Source organism: Streptopelia decaocto (genome assembly GCF_964273445.1).
Source record: "Streptopelia decaocto genome assembly, chromosome: 6".
Classification (NCBI taxonomy): Eukaryota; Metazoa; Chordata; class Aves; order Columbiformes; family Columbidae; genus Streptopelia; species Streptopelia decaocto.
Window position 1 is genome coordinate 35,804,890 of NC_138660.1, and position 20,424 is coordinate 35,825,313.

Here is a 20,424-nt window from a genome sequence, read left to right on the forward strand (position 1 = left end):
TTGAGATTGCCCCACCTTGAAGTCAATTCCCCACAAAACTGCAACTCAGCCAGCACATGCAATACTTGATTTACTGCAGACTTCACTGTGTCAACGTTTTGTGCACCAGAGCAAACCAAGCCTACAAAGCCTGGTCCTCAGCTGGGAGGACAAAATGCACCAATTTCCTTGATGCACATTGAGCATCACCTACACATCTGGCAGATTGTATTGCAACAAGGAAAAGCTTTCACATCCCGCTTTTAAACTGCAAAAAATGCTACTGCATGGAACAGAGGAGTAAGGGGGGGTGCCTGGACCCTCCTGGCCCAGACAAGCAAGCCCCCTGCAAAGATAAATGCACCCTGGGACGATGGCTGGCTGCAACTTCATCATTCGTCCCTAGGGGCAGCAGTGTCCCCTGACTCGAAGGGCACAGGGCCAGTTTACACGGGCACAGGAACTGGCCCTGGCTATTTTTTGCTTTTAACAACTTCATTATTGAGCTGTTAGGACCAATAAGAGAGGGGGGCAAATCCTCGGCTGCTCAGAAAGCACAGGTGTTTCCCTTGGAGTAAGGCAGACAGGCACTGCACAGGAACTGCACCACAGTGTATTTGCTCTCTGGGAGGCACAAATCCATGCATACCAAATATATCTAATTGTTACTATTGTGGACAGCTTTCAACTTTTAATCACAGTTCTCTAAGTCCTTAATAATTACCATTTGACATTTCCTGTAATACATTTCTTTTTTGTTCTACACAGCTTGAATAGTAACCAAAAATCCTCTCTTGCTGCTTTCCCTGTAGCATGGCGAAGGTACCAGAGCCTCACATGCATCAACTGCAGTGTGTTGAACAAAAGCAAGCTAAATTAGTTCATTAATAGCTGGCAGCCACTGCCCTGATCCACAACCCGGTGAGCAGGTCTGCAGGACTGCCGTGTCGCCACAAAGGGGCCAGTGCCCACACCTCCCACGCGACTGCCGGCCCCTGCGTGCTAGCAGATAAGGGATGACGCATCGGATGCTGCTGCGGACCCAGTTCAGATGAATAATCCTCATGCAGAAGGAGTCCCTTGGACGTCAGCGGTGGCTGCGATGAGTCAGAGATCAGAGAATGAGGCTTTTCTGGAAAGAACACCCAAGATTGGCTCAGACCTCATAAAATCAGAGCCTCTGACTTGTAATCTGAGCTGGCTCGGCACCGAAAGGCTGCGTGTCAGCCGCTGCACGTTCCTCAGCCTCTGCTCAGACACAGCCCAAGGAGCTGATGGGGGGATTATTTACCCCCCCCCCTTTTTGTAGTCCCTCCTGTACGCAGTGAGAGCTGAGAGGGGACGGCACAAAGACACACTGGTATTTTGGTTCACAAGCCAGAAAACAGGCAAGCGCACTGACCTGTGCTAATGAGACTCAGGAGTACCGAAGCAATATCGAACGAGGGCTCTTCCACCCGCGCCTCCTGACATTTCCCATGCATTTCAATCAGACAAGCAAGTGCCATTCTGCAATCCAAGGTGCTATTTTGCAAACAGCAAAGCCTGTGGGCCTGAATACTGTAAGGTGCGGAGGGTTTCTGAGAAGTGCTGGGTACCAGCAGTGTTTTCCAGCCAGGAGTGGAAGGTGGTGGCCCCAAAGGCATCTAACCCCAGAGGAGTATTTTAACCCTGTCCTGGGCCAGAATACTTACCCAGAGCGAGAGCTGAGCAGGAAGGACATTTCCCATCACAGTCAGAGTGATCGCTGCTATTCCTCTCCCACTCAAAGGGAAGGAAAAGTTAAAGTCGCAAGCACTTTTTTGTTTTAATAAAAATCAGAGCAAGTAGTCTGAAGTAATTCATTGGGCAAAAAGCCCCTTCATTTTTGTCTTCCCTATCAGAAGCGTTCCAAATTATCAAATAAAGATCTACATCCAAAACCATGTCAGCCCCAGTTGGGTTTTTTCCCAACTTGGTTTTTTTTTAACAAGCATATAAACAACAAGCTTGCTTTAACGGGCCTTTTTCCTGGGGACATTTCAGTGAGTCAGCATCTTCTGACCAACACATTTCCAGCTTCTTCAAATACTCCCAACCAGCTGCAGTGAAAAAAGTCTGAGCTTTGAAAGGTCGGGGAGAACTCTGTGTGCTCATCTTCACACAGACCCATTTCTCCCAACAGATCGCTGTGCAGGACATCAGTAATTTTTGGTAAGCCAGCTCCTGCTCTGTTTATTCTAACAAAGAGGAGCTGCCCTAGCAACACTGAACTCCTGCCACAAAATGTTTTTAACTGAGACAAAAGTGTGGCTTAATTGTTGTAATATGAGATAAACCAGTTTACATCAGTTGTGGGACTGGTCCATATTTAGTTTTTTTAATTAAATCTACTTCCTGAATTCCCTGTGGCAATTATGATTTCAGAAATGGGTACAAGTGGAATACGCATGTCCTAGAGTCTACCTGAAAAGAATAAAACTGGGGAGCCTCCATGACAGAGTGCTGACAACTGGGGTCCCATGGGTGTATTCCCTGCCCAACCCTATTTTATTTAGCTGTACCAATATGGCCAGAGACGTGAGGAAATGAACCACACCAACCCAACCAGCCAAAGCAAAGAAAGCAATGTCCTCTCTTCTTTTCCACTGGGCTTTTATTTGCTGATGACCACGCCTAAGCTCTTCAGTCTCAGGTAAGAATTCAGATCAACACTGCAGAAGGATTTTCTAAACAGAAACATGGCAAGAAATTACCACCAACCAAATTCTTTGCAGCCCATGCTGCAGGAACTGAGGTAAGAAAAGCTTCATGGTGCAGGAGCAAAGACCTGGTGCTCAGCTCATAGACCTGCACCAGGAGCTGAAAGAACCCATGGAAAGCCAGAGCATGAAGACAGCTAACCGAGACGGAGACGGGTGGAAGGGACATTGATGCTTATGGGCAGAAGAGCATCTCTGGACAACAGGGATCAGCAATATTCGATGGCAGTCCCAGCAGTGCACCAGCCTCTGGCCCATCCTACAGGAACCTTCTCCAGGCAGCACAGCTCAACCACTCTCACACAGCAGTACTCGCCGCCACATGTAAGGAACGTTCTTTCACCCTCACCCGGACGTGCTGTAACAAATTGTGAGTCCCTCTGGCACACGGTTCCACCAAACTTGCATTTATTTTCATCCTGCCCAGGAGATGCACTCCATCAGCAAATGAGGGATAAAGAAAAACACACCTTAAAAATACTTCTTAGTCTCTCCAGATGAACTGATTGGTGAGCTGGCAAGCACAACAGGCTAGGATGATGTGCAAACATACAGTAATACCCAGAATGAGATTATTGCACTGATTTCTTTCGCAGAGGTACGTAGGTGTAGAAGAGACAGAAGGCTGATGCTGAAATATAGGATCCAGCAGAGAGGATGGAGATGTAGAAAAGGCAGAGGGAAGAAAAGGAAGCAGGAGGAGAAAACTCCTAAGTGCCTTTTTTTAATTCTAAGTCTTCTCAGACTTGCTTAGCTCTAATCTTTAATTCATATTTTCATTACAGTCTCTTTGCTCTGTAAAGTCTGCATTTCATGTAAAAGGAGCAGCTCAAACATCAATTATTTGACATAAGTCAACCCCTTGTTAAAGTCCTCTACTCTACATATATGTAGGCTCCAATAAAAGAAGCATTAAACATTCATTAAATTAGAAATACATGAAGACAGTGTCTGCCACTCTTCGCATACAGATATGCTTAATAATCCCAACCTTCTAGAGCATCAAAAGCAAAACCATCTCTAATCCTTTTAGAAAACCTGACCATGCAAAACACCCCAACCTCCTGCAATTTGCCTGTGAGTCACCCAGAGATATTCACTCTTGCAGGTCAGATCCTCAGCTGGAGTAAATCAGAGTAAAACAATACTGCCGGCATTACACCAAGTGACACAGACTCAGGATTTGGCTTTAGGCTTCTCTTGCAGCAAAGTGGTTTACAGCAATGTAATTGGATAATAATGTCACTTCTGGTCTTTTAAGTTACACCAAGAATCTGATCAGGTGGGGAATTGCAACACCACATCTGCTAATTTCAGTGCTGCCCAGGCTGCTTGTGTTCTGCAAAAGGAATGTGGTTTCCAAACCTGATCCTAGGAAATTTTTTCCCCCAAAAAACCCCAAACCCACCCCCTCCTCTACAATACACTATCATGATGATAGTGGATTTTGAACTAACACTGCCGTAGGCTTGTGCACACAAATTTCAGCAACATTTTCTCAAGGGGAAACAATCGCTGATGAGCAGATGCTTCTTCATAAATATTTCTGAGTTTAAAGAGCAACACAGACCTCATAACGTGTTTCTCACATCTCTGTGAGCTGTGTCCGCTTATTGAGAGCTTTGGAGCAAGGCCCGTCCAACAAACAGCTTCTCATAATCCTCCCCGACCCTTCTCTTTAGGCTGTCTGTAACATTCATTTTGAACTCTGCTGGGGTGGGAGCATGGAAAGATGGTTAGAACCTGGGGTCCAAATTCAAGAGAGCGGCATTCAGCTCCTCCCTGGCCTTAATGCTGTCTGGTGGAGTCTTCTCTTGCCTTGTTTAATATGTGAATTATCTTGTTCTTGTTTCCTGGGCATATGAAGAGAGCACAAAGGCTCGGGAAGCATTAGTGGACCTGTAAGCGTGCAGATGAATACATCGGGTCAAAAGGGGTTGCTGTCCCGCTGGCTCCCAACCGCAGTACTCTGTGAATGGAGCTTTTCCCGGCAGCATCCCTGTCACTCTGACACTACACAGTTCAGCAGCCACCGCTTTGTGTGAGCACTGAGCTGTGTGATAGAGTTAATCACATTAAGTGCTGTTCAATTCATGTCTTTTTTGTTCTCTAAAGGCTTTTCCTCTCCCTTGCCTCTTTTAGCCTCTCCTTCTTTTAAACTTCAGGAGGTGGCAGATTCAACTCAGTGCGCCTTGATGCTATCCAGCACCAGGATGGATAATTTTGGAAGGTTTAACCTCTATATACCTTTCCAAAGCTTTTCACCATTAATAGATGACTCTTCCAACCGCCGTGTCCACAAGGAGCAGGTCACAGTCTTGACTCAGCAGGGCATTTAAGCATCTGGATAATCCAACTGTGGGAGATTTCCAAAAGCACTGGAGGGGCTAGCCCTTGGCAGATTCTTACATGCCTAACTCTCATCAGCAAGTTCGGCATCTTCGTGCCTTTAACCACATGGCCCAAAGTGATGGAAGTGGACGACCTCCACTGAAAATCAGTTTCAGTGAAATTACTTCTTTTTGCAAGGAACAGTAAAGCAAGTACTGAAGTATTTTGTCAGGTTGATGACTGCCTGGCCCAAACATACCACCTTGTTTTCAGTCTTGATCTTCTACCAGCTTTTAAATCAATCCTTTGTTTCCTCTGTTGGTAATCAAATCACTCCTTTAATTGAGCTAACAGGGCACCACAGTTGACATTCCTGCTGGTAAACACAAAGAACATTAGCCGACAAACAATCAAAACCACATCCTTTGTAGTCTCGGGAATTTTCTTTTGCATTCAGTCTTCCAAAAACATTGATTTTCATAGCTGGCCACAAAGACTCGGTGCAGTGGGCTCTGCCATCACAATGTTAAGGCGACTTCTACAGGTTCTTGCAAAAATGGAAGACGACTCCTGATTTGGGGCGGCATCTCTGCATCAGCACAGCAGCACTGAGTCAGCCGTGAAACAACCACCAGCCCACATACGCTGGGCAAGTGCTGCCCAAAGAGGACCAGGTCCTTCCTGTGACCCCTCAGCCTGACATCTGAATAGGGAGGTGGTGGGGGTGTCAACTGAGTACCCAAAAAGCTGGCTGGCTGCCATGAATACTTCATCCACCAAGAATGAAGGGTGATGTGGCTACGCTACGCTACCAACTTCGGTCTCTGGGACCTATGAAGAGGATCGTGGAGTCCAGCAAAGTCCGGAGTGGTGGATACATCTTCTTGGCTGGTCGCGCTCAACTTGCATCTGGACAATCAATCAGCATATTGCATAGACTTTGACTGAAGGGGTTTTAACTGCAATCTTAAAATCTGGCCATTTCAGGAATTCCTGAAATAAATTAGAAGAGGAATTTTATTTAGTAGTTTTTTTCTAAAGGAATCTCCCCATGGCTCCAAACCACTGTTTTCCATAAAATAAATGAATATGAAGTCTTCTCTCATCCTCTTGCCACATTTCCTGTGTGATCTTTATCCTGCAGCAGTTCTGTACAATCAAGTGGCAGATAAAACATCCTTTCCCCAAAACCTTCCTTTTTTCCTCAAATTTTTAGTAATTTTTTTCCACACATCATTGATTTTTTTTTGTCACTGATCATGTTAGCAGCAGATGCTTTCCAAAATGACCTGGAGATTCAGTGATCCACATCTTGCAGATAAATAACAAGCTATATGTATGCAATAAAGCACAGGTAACTTAATATCCAGGCACTGGATTATTCAATATTAAAAATCTTAGCTTTTTTCAAGATAGCTGATAATTTGGAACAATAGATACCATGTGGGAAAGTTCTTTTTGTCAATATCGGTTGACAACTTGCACTATTAACCCATTACCTTCACTTAAAATACATTTATACGGAGCCTTTTGTTCCCCAAAATCCCAAAGAGTTTTGCAAAATAAACACATTGCCCCCCTAAGACAATAACTAGGCATTAATTTGCTTGTCTCCCTGATCCAGAAGAAAGAGCCTTGGTCATTGACTGTATTGCTGACACCTCTTTCGGTGGCATCTAGATTTTCCTGGGAGATGTACACACCTGAGTGCCAATCACTATTCACCCTGCTTAATTTATGAATTTATGAAGTTCCTGAACCAATTTTCACTCGACATGTGGCTGGGCAGGACGGTAACAGCCTGGTCTGCGTGCTGCCCGCTGCCCGGCACCAACTCCCTTCGTTGTCCATTGCGGAGCCTTTCCGAAGGGACCCCCCTTTGTCCCTTGGGGACTCCTGCTTAGGAAAAAGGTATTTCTATAGATCGCTTGCTAGGAAAATGCAGACTCAAAGGTCAGCCCCCTGTGCGTTGTTCTGCACAGTGGCATGCAAAATTCACTTGGAGACAAGCGTCGCACCTGTTTTTTTTTCTGAAGGAAAGGCTGCCCTCAGCTGTGACGAGCTGGGGAAATCCTTGGGGGGTTTCTGGGCAAAACGTGCTGTGTTACAGAAGGAACATGCTGGGGTACAGAATGCTTATTTCAAATTAACTCGAACTGAGAAATAACGAGCAGCAAGTTTATATTCCCAGTAAATAAAGAGAGAAACTAGGGTAAAATGTGGCTTTATATGCATGGAAATAAATCTTTATTTACTCACTTTTGTGCTCATGCCCTCAAAGATGAAGACCTTTCTATGGAATTATTAATATTTATAGCATATTACAATAAATACCCATAAGAGCTTTGCCCAAATACACGCTATTTTACCAAGGGAAAAACAGTTGAAGGTCAAAGGAACCCTTTACTTCCGTGTGGAGGGCAGGATCATGCTCTTTACTATGGAATCTGTATCAACTGTGATAATTTAAAACTTTAATTAAAGATTCAGTGACAGATTATCTACAAAACGTCTTCCTGCTGCCCAGTATTTCATCATGAATGTCTCCAGAAGCCCACGCTGAAGTGAGTAAGCACACTTGCCAGGAAGTATTTCACTGTGGACATGTTAGCTTTTATCTGCCTTGTTGGGTAACAAATTCTTTTGTTGAGGATTGGTGGCAACAAAAATTAAATTAAAAGCAAAACAAGACCCTAAACCAGAAATTTATAATGCTTATTCTGTTCATCCCTCAAGAAAATGAAAGTGCCAAGGCAAAGTCTATTTTAGCAATTGCGTTAATGTATGTGTAAATGGGTGAAAGTGCCTTTGAAATGCTCTGAAAAGAATTTCACACTTTAGAGAGGAGAAGAAGTTAACAATTCTATTGTGGCATTTATTGGAATTTCTAAATTAATTTCCCGACACAGCTGTGCCATAAAATCCTCCATGATGACGAATTTTTGCTAATGTCGAGATTATTTTTGGATGCCATTCTGAAGGAGCGCTAAGTAAAATCAGGAGAACATGGGTCACCGGGAGCCCTGCATTGCCCTTTCCTTGGCTCCCCTCACCTCCAGCCATTCCCTGAGCAGCTGTGAGGTTGCTCAGGGGAAATTTCAACTAGTTTTTCTCCCACAAAGCAGCAAACGCGGGACAGATACTTTAGTGGCGTGAAGCTGAGCCCCCTTAGAACAGCAGGTTGCTAACCCAGCACAGCGGTGGAGGAAGGACCTCCTAGGCCACCCGGGGACTCCCTGCTGGAGAACATCTACTTACTCCCCCAGAAAGGGCATATTGGGAGTGTGTGGTTTTGGCTCTGAACAAACAGCACTGGGCAAGGTGAAATGCAACTAATTTCTCCCTTTGCACACAGCGGTAGAGGTGAGAGTTGTTCTGGTTTGGCAAAGAAGAGGAACCCATTTAATCTGGATTACAGATTAAATCAGATTAATGGATGCGAATGATGATACACTGGCAATTCCCCCCCATCCCTGCATCCTTGACAGACCATGTCCAAAGGCTTGCAGGAAACAAAGAGCAACCTCGCAGAGATGCATAAGGAAGGGCTTCAAAAACCACACATCCCACCAATAATGAGGCTCAACCCGCAGCAGTGGATGGATTTATCGGAGTGTTTGGAAATGAAGAGCTCAGGGTCAGATAAGAAGATCCAGGGGAGGTCTGAATAACACCACACAGGCATGTCTGCAGCCCTGGACACAGGAGGATGAGGACCTTGTGGGGGGGATTTTTGCTCAGAAAAGCTTCATCATAACAATGTGGATGGATGTTCTTGCTGGGGGGCAGGAGGGATAGCACAGATGGTGGCAGCCACGAGCTTGATTTTAACAGTGATGGGCAAGTTTTAGATCCAACAGAGGAGAGAGTTAACAACAGCTGACACACTTTTGTCTGGAGAAGTCACAACGACTAGAAATAACATCTCGGGGCCATAATTCTGCGGTCTGTCACTACCAGGAAACGTGAAATCCAGTGACCTTTCATCTCCACGACAGAAATACTGCGTAGCACCTGGAGCCATCGCCCTTAAAATCCACTCTGACAAATTGGATGATGGGACACGAAGGAGAAAACGTCCTCTTCCCGCCTCGCCCCCAAATTTTAGCCTCCCAGTGAACTCTGCCTGCTCCGCGTGTAATGTGGCATCCCCTGCTGAGCAGAGCCAGCTTTGCATGAGCTACACCACATTTAGCAAAGCACAAGATAACAATTCTATTTCTTTTGACAACAAGGAATAAATCTCCAAAGCCACTTGTTCAAACTGCTCTTAAATGATGGTAGAGGGAGGGAAATTGATATTGGCTTTTTATGAATCTTCAGGTCAGGTACGTTAGAATCAACAGATTTTTGCATTAACCTCACTGCTTCACAGCACTTTTGCCCTTGGCAAGACATAATTAAGAAAGGCATGAAAATCTATCTGAATGTATTGAGAGGAAATTATTCTCCCGTTAATGGCAACAACAGCTAAACAAGCTGCAAGCCACGCTGCTAACGGAGTGCAGGAAATGATGCAGTGCTGTGTTTTATCCTAAAATGAGGATTTTCCACACCAAAATTTTAAGGAGTAGCTTTTGAAATGAGGATTTGCACTACATGTTGTCCTGGGGATTAACTTTCCCCCAGCAACAGCTGAGCTTGAGCTCCCCTGTTTGCCAGTCTAAAATGATGACCACAGGGATTGAGACTAAGCTAAAATCTTTTCATCACATGGAAACATGGCACTGTAACTGTCTTCACCACTTTGTTAGAAAGCAAAAGCTACTGGATGGAAGTAAAAAACCCTAATAAATTAAAAAAAATAAAAAAAGAAAAAAGAAAAAAAGAAAAAAAAGGAGGGGGTTTCAGGCATTCAAGTGGGTCTGTCAGCTTGTGTTATCTTCATGCATTTGTGAAACTGAGCTTTAACTGACTGGCTCCAGTGGAGAGCCAAAGGATAAAATCTGCGTCTCAAAAAGAACAGACAGCTTAAAGTGTTTTGATCCAGTTTCATTAGAATGTGTCAGAGGGATTCAGAGGGGGAAAAGACACAACAACGTCTCTTACTCTTTCACATGAAGTTCCCAAAATGTAAGAGGGAGGGAAGGGTGTGCGCCACGCTCGGAGCTGCATCCAAGACCAGTAATAAAATCTGCTCATCAGATTCTCTGTGATAACAGAGACTATCTTGGTGCCAACTGATTTCCATCACTGTGTGAATTATTTCATTTGTGAAGGTTAAAGCCGAAACTATAATCATTGGCCAACCATTGGCTAGTCAGCCCCAGGAGCAGAAAGCCCTGCCAGCTGGGGGGGTCTCACAGCTCATCCCAACAGCCAGGCTGGGATGTGAGGAGGGGTTCAGCTCCCCTCCACAGCACCCCCAGGTAGATCCCAAGGAACTGCCACACCACCACACTGCCTCTCTCCTTCATCCACAGCTCAGAGCTGTGCTGCAAGCCCTGGTGTCCCTGGCCCCAGAGACCAGGATCCCCAAGGCATGCAGGCTGCTTGCAAGAGGATGGGGAGAAGCACTTCCCTGCCTAAAACGTGTTTCAGAGAACTTTACAGCTCTATCTCCAACAGATGAGTGGAGAGAGGAGTGGAGAAATTCAGCAAAATCATGAAGGAAGCCTCCTGGCTGCTAGTTGAGAGTTCCAATCACTACACTGTGTCCTGGAGCCCCTTCAGTGGGTGGCTGATTTTCCTTCTGCCCTCATTCCCACCAGCAGGAGCTGCTTCTCTCCCTTTCCTCCTGGTTATCTGGGCACTCTGTTTTGGAAGAAAGATGCTACCCACTCCTGGTCACCAGGGATGTTGGGGACAACAACACAGAAAGCCACGGACCCCCGAAGTGGAGGAGTCTGGTTATTGGGGGAAATATTCATGGTGGTGAGGGGTTGGTAGGGAAATCCAGCAGCTCCTGGACCTGTGTGAAGCCACCTTTGAGTCTGCACACTTGGGAAGTCTGATGGATGCTCACAGTTTGGATTCATGTGACGTGAACCAGATGGGAAGGAATCGGCAAGTGCTCCCACTGTCAATGAAGGGGATTCAGCATGGTACCCTACACGCGATGGGAACACAGAGGCCAAACACACGAGTAGCATTTCTTCGGGTGTAAATGAGTCTGAGCTACGATGACAGCTATGGCAATGGCCAGTGTTACCCTCCCAGTCACCAACCCAAGACATTAGTCTTGTTGAGTGAGATGGGAAACCTCACACGCCAGCACAGCGGGCTGTACGCAAAGGTGGTGCAGAGAGCTGTTTAACACATTTTTCTCTGAAGTTCGTCAACAACAAACCAATGAAATTTCCTATGAATATTTTCTGCTTTTCAACAGAAACATAAAACTCCAAATGAAAACCTTTCAAAATTTTTTTTTTGAGTAAAAATCATGGTTTAATATAAACCTCAGGATTCCAAGTAGTATTTTTGGTATAATGTTCCAGACCAGTATCAATGTTGCCAGTTCCTTCAGTAAAAATATTTTGCATTTCCAACTCTTTGCTTTTTCTCTGTCTTAAAGAGCAGAAAATGTATTGAAAATGTTATTTCTTTGTAAACATTTTCATTTAGATACAAAAGCAACCATTACTCTCATCCAGCAGTGGTGATGTATGTAAGAGGAAATATATGTGGAAAGTGAATTCTAAACACGAGAAGATGAGTCTAAGTAGCTATTTCTTGTATGTTAAGAAAGCCATGAAGAGGTTTATGTGAAGCTAGTTTACTTTTTATTCTGTCTTCGTATCTACATTAGGAGAAGAGCGCTTTTCCAGAGAGATATGTGCATACAGGCTATGGTACAAGGCTGGGGAGACCTTCTTGGACACAGATTTATTTTCCAAAGAGGTACTTTCAGTCATCCCAAAAACTTTCTTGAAAGTGTTGCTCAATCCGACTCCAATTAATGAAATAGTTCCAGCAGGGCAATGTGGGCCAACGCTATGCACACAGACTCCAGCATACAACTGGTGGCATTACAGGCTTGGTGGGCGTCTTACTGGTCCCAGTGGGAGTTGTGCCATTGATTTCGGTGAGTTTTCCCCTTGCCTTAGGCAATAAGCATTGGTTTCTTAATTTAGTGATGAAGACTGTCTCTTTTCTTATATACTTAATTTCAAGTTAGACTAATTATGAGAAAAAAGTAAAGAGATATGAAACAACTATCACTCATATCAGGACTCAATCCTATGAAGCCTTACTGAAGTCAGTGACCACATAACCTCCATGTGAAGACACAGGGGCCTTAATTTTCACAGTTGCCACCTCATAACTGAAGCCCACACACAAGGAAAAGCAGTAGCCCCAACACCAGCCTGTGCCAACAGAAGCAAACCTCTTGGCAATGCATTGGTAACAACATTTTGAATAAAATGTTTCCCATATATCTCTTTGTTAAAGCCAATACAGGACTTTCTTACCATTTTTGCAGACAGGACAACACTGTTCTGGTTCATAGACTGGGTTGACACACTCAGGAACTGCGCAGTCTGCTACAACACAGTGAACTTCATTGCTGGGCTCGCAGCGACACCATTCGCATGGCGAGGGCTAGGAACAAATCTAAAATTAGCCCATTTCTTTCCGTAACTCACAAGTTTGCAACATTTCTATCTTGCCATAAGACAAACACATCAGCGTTTAATACTTTTTGACTGCATTCATTCATAATGGAGAATACAAATTAACCTATAGGACAAAATTAACCTATAGGACAAAATAGCAACACCTGAAATAGGCGACCAGAACATTAGAAAAAAACAACGAGCAGGATACTTGTTTTCCCAGAGAGGGTGTGGGGTTTTTTAGCTTTCATGAGATTTTAGATCCCTTTGTCAAAAAAGTCCGAGCCAAAACCGCTAGGTAGCACCTCTGCTCTACCTATGTGAGAGCAGGATTTTTGGAAGATTATCAGTGGTGGTTCCTCCCAGGAAAGGATGGATTCGGAAGGACAGGGTGATTTTCCAGGTGATACTCATATCTCCTGCAGACCACCACTGCCAGCAAACCCCAAGCAGAGGAAAACAGTGTTGTTCTTGGAGGGGCAAAACCATTCCATTCTGTGTTTGTGCAGCACCTACATCAGGTGGGTGTGAGCGCTCCCATAATGGAACCACTAGATCTGGTCCTGAGCCCACTCCTGCCTGTTTCAACATGGTTTGTGAACAACTGTCTCGCATAGAATATGTAAACAACATACAGCAACACCTGTGAACAACTGTCTCGCAAAGAATATGTAAACAACATACAGCAACACCTTCCCAACAGCTTGGGAATACAGAATATGTATATAGAATATGTAAACACTTAAGAGCCTGAATAATTCTGCTGAAGTCAGGGACTTCTGGATTAAAGCATTCAGATAAATGGTTTTGTTTCAGCTCTGTCAATGCTAACAGGAATCTCTATCTACCTCCAAATAGTAGAGAGTTGTCACTGTCTCACCCTTTGAAAAGCTGTGGAAATCTATTGAAAAATAGGTCAGTGTTTTAAGGTTCCTGGTGTCCTTATGTGTGCTCAAGTCTGATGAAAGGATGACAACAAAGCTAAGAAAGAAGAATAAGAGGAGAATTTGAAAGGTAAATAACTTCCTTTCAGTACCTGTAGGTTCAATACATAACTCCCAACCCCTCAGCAGTGGTTAAGTTCATCACTAACACTTGAACAAATAAATATGGGTATTGGAAAAGATTTTGTGTTCTGTTGCATTGGTGGGAATCTGCAGCAATGGGAATTCCTCCATATTAAAAAAAAACAAAAAAAACTGAGATGCAAAGGAACAGAGGTTTCATTCCCATGTGTTTCAGACCCCAGTGATGTGTCACTCATTTCTACAAGACAGATACAACCTGTGAGCCCTGGTTCTGGCAGGTAAAAAGCTTTTCAGTTCACCTCTAAGAAGCACCATATGTCTCGAGTCAAATAATTTATTCCCAGGAAATTCATTTCTGCCTTAAAATGCACTAATTAAAGCATCCCTTGCTTTGTCTCAGCGTCTGCAGTCTATAATTCCCATCACCTCTCATTTGCTCAGGGCTTCGGCAATTTAGACAAAATCAGCACTCCTTGAGCAAGGGAAGAAGTCTGTGGAGGTGGAATTCCTCTCTCTAATTATCTTCCCTCATTCAATCCTGCTTTGATTTCTGTCTGAAGCACCAGGAATCTAAATTAATTTGACTGGCATTTCTTATTCAAGGCTATTTAATAAGAAGAAACAATACAAAAGAAAATAGACGAACTATTTGCTAAGGAATCAATAAGAAAATTGCTGCTTTGTTTTTACTCATTTTAATGGCTAATTATATGGAGCAGTAGAACTAGATCTTGTGATTTGTGGAGGCTTTCACTGATGTATCCTTCAGGACTCGTCCCCATCTTCACTACTCTAGTGGCTGCAATGCTAAGAAATACGTGATGCATTCCCAGGTCTGCAGCCCAATCTACTGCTTGAAGATGATCAGCACAAGTAGAAGATGACCCCGAACGACTCTGCAACTGAGTAAATGAGACATGACACACACAGCTTTTGCTTTTGCGTTGTTGGTGTAACCTGAAAATGACACTGTAATAAACCATGATGTTGTTTGACATTGAAAGCAGCTTTTCAAGAGGGAAGAACCACACGCAATTAGAAGGAAAGCACACCTTGGCGGTGCACGGAATGAGCAGCCAGCAAATGAAAAGGCTGCTTTGGCATGAACGACAAGACTTTTCTCAGCTGCCTCCTCTTCCCCATCTTACGAAGTTCAAGCTACTTAGTCTTGCCTCTAGGATCTTCCTCTACCTGACCATTTTGTTCACTTGCCAGTGCCCCTTACCATGGTTCTTACCCAGCTCCTCTCCTCCACAAGTGAATCTGGTCTTCCTGCCCACTTCTTTCACAAATGTCTAGGTACTTTCTCCCATAAGATGTGCTTTGGGATCTGATTTGTAAACCTCTGCCCTTTCAGAAAGGACTTTGCCCCAAGTACACTGATTGAGCATCTTTTTGCTGTTGTCTGTGAGCTCTGCATCCCAGCTATTAATTTCCCTGGAGGTACTCTTCTTGTGGAACAACTACAGGACACTGGCCAAAAAAATTCCTCTGTTTATCTACACAGACAGTATGTAGGTGAAGCAGTGAAATTATGAATTTGGAATCAGTGAAGAAGAGGAAACTAGTGAAAGATGTCCCACAGTTTTGTTTCCTGATTCCCAATTTAAAGGTTCATCCCCCATGGAAGAGGGGTGTTTTACTCTTTTGTAGCCACTGAAGTTCAAACACCAGCTGACACCGGTTCCTGAAAAGAAACTCTCATCCCTACTGAAAAACAAGGTTGAAAAAATACAAAGGGTTTCAGAAGTCTGAAGGAGAGAGGACACAAATCAGAGGCTATGCCATTCCCACATGGACAGTGGAAATGCTTTATTGGTGTCCCTTAAAGTGATATTCTGGAAAAAGTGTCAAGATTAAAGGACCATAAAAGACTTGGGCCTGAAGACGATTTATTCACTCCACCTGTCCAAGGCAGAATAATCTCTAGAAGACTCTCTAGCAAAGGATTTGTTAGGAAGGATTTCAACAGAAGTTGGTGCAGAAACATTTTTCTCACCACTGTCCAAAAGGAAAGGATGTTCATGGTGCCCAGCCACAACACCCACCCAAGAACCACATGGTTCCTTACTGTTCAAGGGTATGGCGCTGTCCCACACAGCGGGGCAGCCGGAGGAAGGAGTCAGCACTCATCTTGTTGAGTGGCTGGAAAACCTTAGTCTCAGGTGTTGTCAAATGGGAAACATCTGCAATCAGCAGAGTTTGTTAACAAAGAAAGAAGGAAGGAAAATTAAAACAGAGAATAGAGTATTCACATGGCTAATAAAGATTTTATGTGCATGAGCACATAATGATAAACTTGATAGATTATATAAACAAACAAATGAAAAAGACAGCAAAGGAAACAGAAAGAGAAACAAGGTACACCCTAAGCAGGAGAAATGAGGAAGCCAAACCAGATGTGGATACTTTATCTTCTAACCTTCACTCTTGCACCTGTACACACACCACGTCCCACTATTTTCACCTTCTCTTCAGAAGTAAATGTCAGCACGTGTAGGAATTATGTTGCTAACATCATCCAGCTACTCCTTACAGTGATAAGGGGCTCCCTCTCTTGTGGGGCTGGGCAACTGGTGAGTCCTTTTTTTAGGTTTCATAAACCCACAAAAATTTCACACCCCTGACAGGTCTACACTTGGACAGCTCCAACAGCCCCTCAAGTCATCCAGAAGGACTGGGAGATAGACAGACAGATTGTGTGATCAAACAGTTATTCAGAAAAATAGCCTGATTCTTCCCAAACTTAAAGCAGAAATGGATAAAAGAAAATGGAAAATTGATTTCAAATTTCAGTGTCTAAATCTACTCTTTTATCTACTCTAAATCTACTCTACTGCTTTCCTACAGCTGAAGAAATCTGAATCAATCATTTTCTTTGACCAGGGCAGCCAGAACAATCACAAAAATAAGTGACACACAAAACTTGAAGTTTTTAGGCAAGATCTTGCAAGATCTTGCTTTACCGCATCTGAGACATCTCATTTAATCATAGAAATTCTCTTGTCCCAAATACCTACTGAACTTTACCTGTATTTCACTCTCTGCTCAAGCATTGTCCCCAACTACAGCACACTAAAACACCTCTCTGCTGTCCCAAAAATGTGAAGGATTTTTCTGTCACAGGCAGATTGCCCTGCAAGAGTGTATTCCTGAGCAGTAAGTATTCTCCTTGAGTGAATGGAAGAAGTATATACGTATATCTATATATATATGAAACATTATACTGCAGTCCTCCTCTTCCCTGCCTGCAACAACGATTTCTCTGTCTACATGTCTGCTTGTCAATCAGTCTTAGCTGCTTCTACATAAACATCTCTAGAGAGGTGGAAAGAAAGTGATTTACCTAAGACAAACGAAAAACTTTGAAGATGACATCTGATTGATACTTTTTCTTTACCTGTTTGTTCTGTCAATCAGAAGCGTTTTTCCTCAGTGATTTTGCTCTGCTGTCACATTCACCAGGCTAAGTGTGGTTTCCAAGGACACTCATTTCAGTGCTGAATGTGGGCTGTCACTCAGCTCAGAGTAGGTCTCAGACCAAGCTTTAAGGCTGCAGTCTCCTGTGATCAGCTGTGATTAACCCCTGAGGGTTTGCAGCTTACGCTCCTCTGGGAGCTGGGAAAACTGTACTTGTTCTCCAAGCCACCGTCTGAGAGCAAAGTGTTATTTGGCACCTAAGTACTTCAAGAGTCAGTGAATCTTGTACCATTAGAACAGACTATACACAGAGCTGTTCCTCCTTGAGACTTCCCACTCTGTGAATTTAGATGACAGCTCCTGATTTCCTCCAGGCATGTTTAGAATAGTCATTTCCCAAGATTTTGTATCTCTCCTTACCTTTTCAAGAAAAGACTTGGTGGTACTTTCTTCGTACCTGGGTTTTCAGCCTCATGGAAGAAGGTTTACACCTTTGCTGGAACTAGCGTACAGGTTTGCTCAGAGCTACTGCAAATTCTTGCAATTGCCTTCTACTCATCTGTTCTGAGATACATTTATCAGGATTTATTTGGCTGCTCTCTTCCTCCTCCTTCCTACACTCTCCAGCTAAGACTGAAGAGGGTATTTGTGTAAGAATATCCCATAATCTCAGACTTCATCTCATTGACTAGGTCACATAAGGACCACGTCCTCGTGCTGTCTGACTGCTGCACAACAGCCCTTTGTCAATTATACACAGCTACTAGCAAACAACTACAGAGCAATACAGACTTCACAACTATTATATCACAAATACTTGACATTTCTTTTGAGGAAGGAAATAGAAAAGTTTCATCTAAGTGTTTACAACCATCTAATCATGGTACAATAGGCACATACTGATCATCATGCAGGGGCTGTTCAAGTTAGTAGAAGACAATTTAGGTATTTCCACTGAATTGAATAGACCTGCTATTGGGGCCAGTGATGCTTTTCACAGACAAATAGGTATATTTACAAAATGGGCTGAACGACTGGAAAAATCTGCTTGGTTGACTGGAATCTGAAGTGGTGCACAACCAAGAAATTAAGCCAGTGGGCTTTCTTTCTGAGCCCCATGGAAACCCAAGGATCCATCACACCAGAGCAAATGCACAGCAGATGCCAGGACTCCTGATATCACTGCAGACCTTAATCAGGCCTGTTAGCTCCCACCTCCTTTAAACGCCAAAAAGGAAATGGTGCATAACTACATGCCCTTTCTAGATTATATTGCAAAGGGAAAAATGCTTTTTGTGGTAGTTTCACTGAACATGGAGTTGCAATGCTTTCTCCCCCTTAGAGAACATGTTAGAAAAAGAGGTGCAAATGCCTTAAAAAGGAGATAAAATCATTTCTACTGATGCCAAGGCGGCTTTCAATGCAATAGTTCCAACCTGGTACTTCTGCACACATTTGTCAGTGCCTTGCCTTAGATTCGGATCCATTAGCTGCGTTGACATGCACCTCCTGCCTACATGTCCCCAGGAAGGACTGGATGTGTCCCATCCCTGCAAGTGCTGGACTCCAAGGGAAGGAAAGCTGTAAATCATCACTGCTGCCAATTTCTCCATCTTTTCGTTTACAAGAGACTGTGTGCCAGCACTCATATGGATAATCACATTCTGTCTCCCTCCTCAGACAAGCTCGACTGATGGCATCCTGCTCTATGCAGATAAAACAGCAGGAAAAGCAGAGCGATGTAAAGTGATGTCTGTCAAATTGGGCACTTACATCTTAAGAGTAGCTGTAACTTTTAATGATGCTAAGGACAATGGCAATTCTGATGGAAATGATTTTTGTAGCTACAGTTTCAGGTGGTGAATTTATTGGCAGGAAGCAAGAAAGGGAAGAAAGTGAAAAAGGACCTGATGAATAAAATCGGAGGCAAAAATGGTTTCTGCATTACGGCTGAGGTGGGAAGTCATAAACCAGGGGAGACGAATAAAAAAGAAACTGGAATAGCATTCATCGAAAATACTCCTGGAGTTGAAATTAGAATAATTTTCATTGTTATTGAAATTGCCTGTGATCTCAGGCAGATTAGCAGGAGATTGCAGGAAAGCTCAGAGAAAGCTTTCAACAGAGGAGTTTTGCAGGTGCCAAACTGGGGAGAGCAGGCTCGCTCGCTAGCTGGTCCCACCTGAAGGCAAGACTGAAATCACCTTCTCTTCTGGGCTGCTCACTTTGCCTTTACTAATAGCAGCCCATACATAACCATCTAAATTGTGTTAAAAGTTTGGTCAATGGCTCTTCTGTGTGTGTGCATGCATGTGTGCCAGCACAAGAACTTGCATAGAGCAAAAATTTTACTCATTTTTGCTACTTATTTAAAAAAGTAAAACTCATCCATCCATTTAGTGGAGACACAGTATCAATTATGACACAGAAACCGTAATGACTTGGATTTTCCAGAGGTGAAAAGTTGCTCAAATAAACAATCTGGCAAGTGATTATACAGGAGTACAATCACTGAAAACACCATCAGGTTGCAAATGATTTTGCGACAGGAATAAACTACTAAGTCATTAGATAATTTATTCACAGTGAAAAACTGGAGCTGTATCCTGCTTATTGGAGCACTAGCAATACAAATGAACTGTGCCATCCAAAAACTGAAAAATGCTTGCACCACACTGCAGATCAGGTAACACAAGGAGCTGGCTTCCAAGATGAGGCAGAAATGGATGCTGAGATCTTGTATTTCTAAGGGAGCCCCCAATACGCAGGCAAACATTACTAATGTAAGACTTAAATGTAATGACAAATTTTTCACTCAACAGAAAGGGCAAAACACACATAAATACATTACTGAAAACATTTTCTACAAATGGTGACCCCCCATCCTACACTCAAAGTAGCCTCATCACAAGGAAGTTGAAGAAGACTTGCCTATTTTCTTAGCATACAGTTGCTGCAGCTCTCTAACCAAAGCTCAATTTTAGTTTCTCCTAACTGCTCCTTGTCTATTCACAGCTACAAGAGTCTTTCCAGCAGGCTGGTGACCAGGCTTGGATTCTGGAGACAGAAAGGCAGAAAGATGCTGTAATCCCCCCAGGTCACGTATACCTCTCCTCCCCTTAGCCCCAGACTACGCCTGTCCATACTTGGAAACAACATTAGCTTTGCCACCCTTTTGTAAAAATTCCTGGGGAGCTGCTACAGATCAGTAAGCCAGCTGAGGGAGAGAAGCACAGAAGACATGCCTCACTGTGGGCATCCAGGGCCCATATCTGATGATTCAGGATTGTGATAGCATCAAGACATTTGTAATCATGTATTTGCTACGCATCATACAACCTGATGGGTTTAAAAGGCTCCTGGAACCAC

The 20,424-nt window shown here is 43.6% G+C and overlaps 1 protein-coding gene across 2 annotated transcripts in view; it reads right to left on the reverse strand.

The window, feature by feature from the left end:
* Positions 1–20,424, reverse strand: part of VWC2L (von Willebrand factor C domain containing 2 like) — a 51,695-nt gene that overhangs the window by 18,718 nt on the left and 12,553 nt on the right. Inside the window, exons 3-4 of one of the 2 annotated variants that reach the window (XM_082055590.1) lie at positions 12,464–12,593; positions 5,845–6,044 (exon numbers count right to left, since the gene is read on the reverse strand). In XM_082055590.1, the coding sequence (XP_081911716.1) occupies positions 6,019–6,044; positions 12,464–12,593 (156 nt within the window). In that variant the 3' untranslated portion in view covers positions 5,845–6,018. Of the gene's footprint in view, positions 1–5,844; positions 6,045–12,463; positions 12,594–20,424 lie in introns of those variants that run through there. The other variant, XM_082055589.1, reaches the window with a different exon arrangement.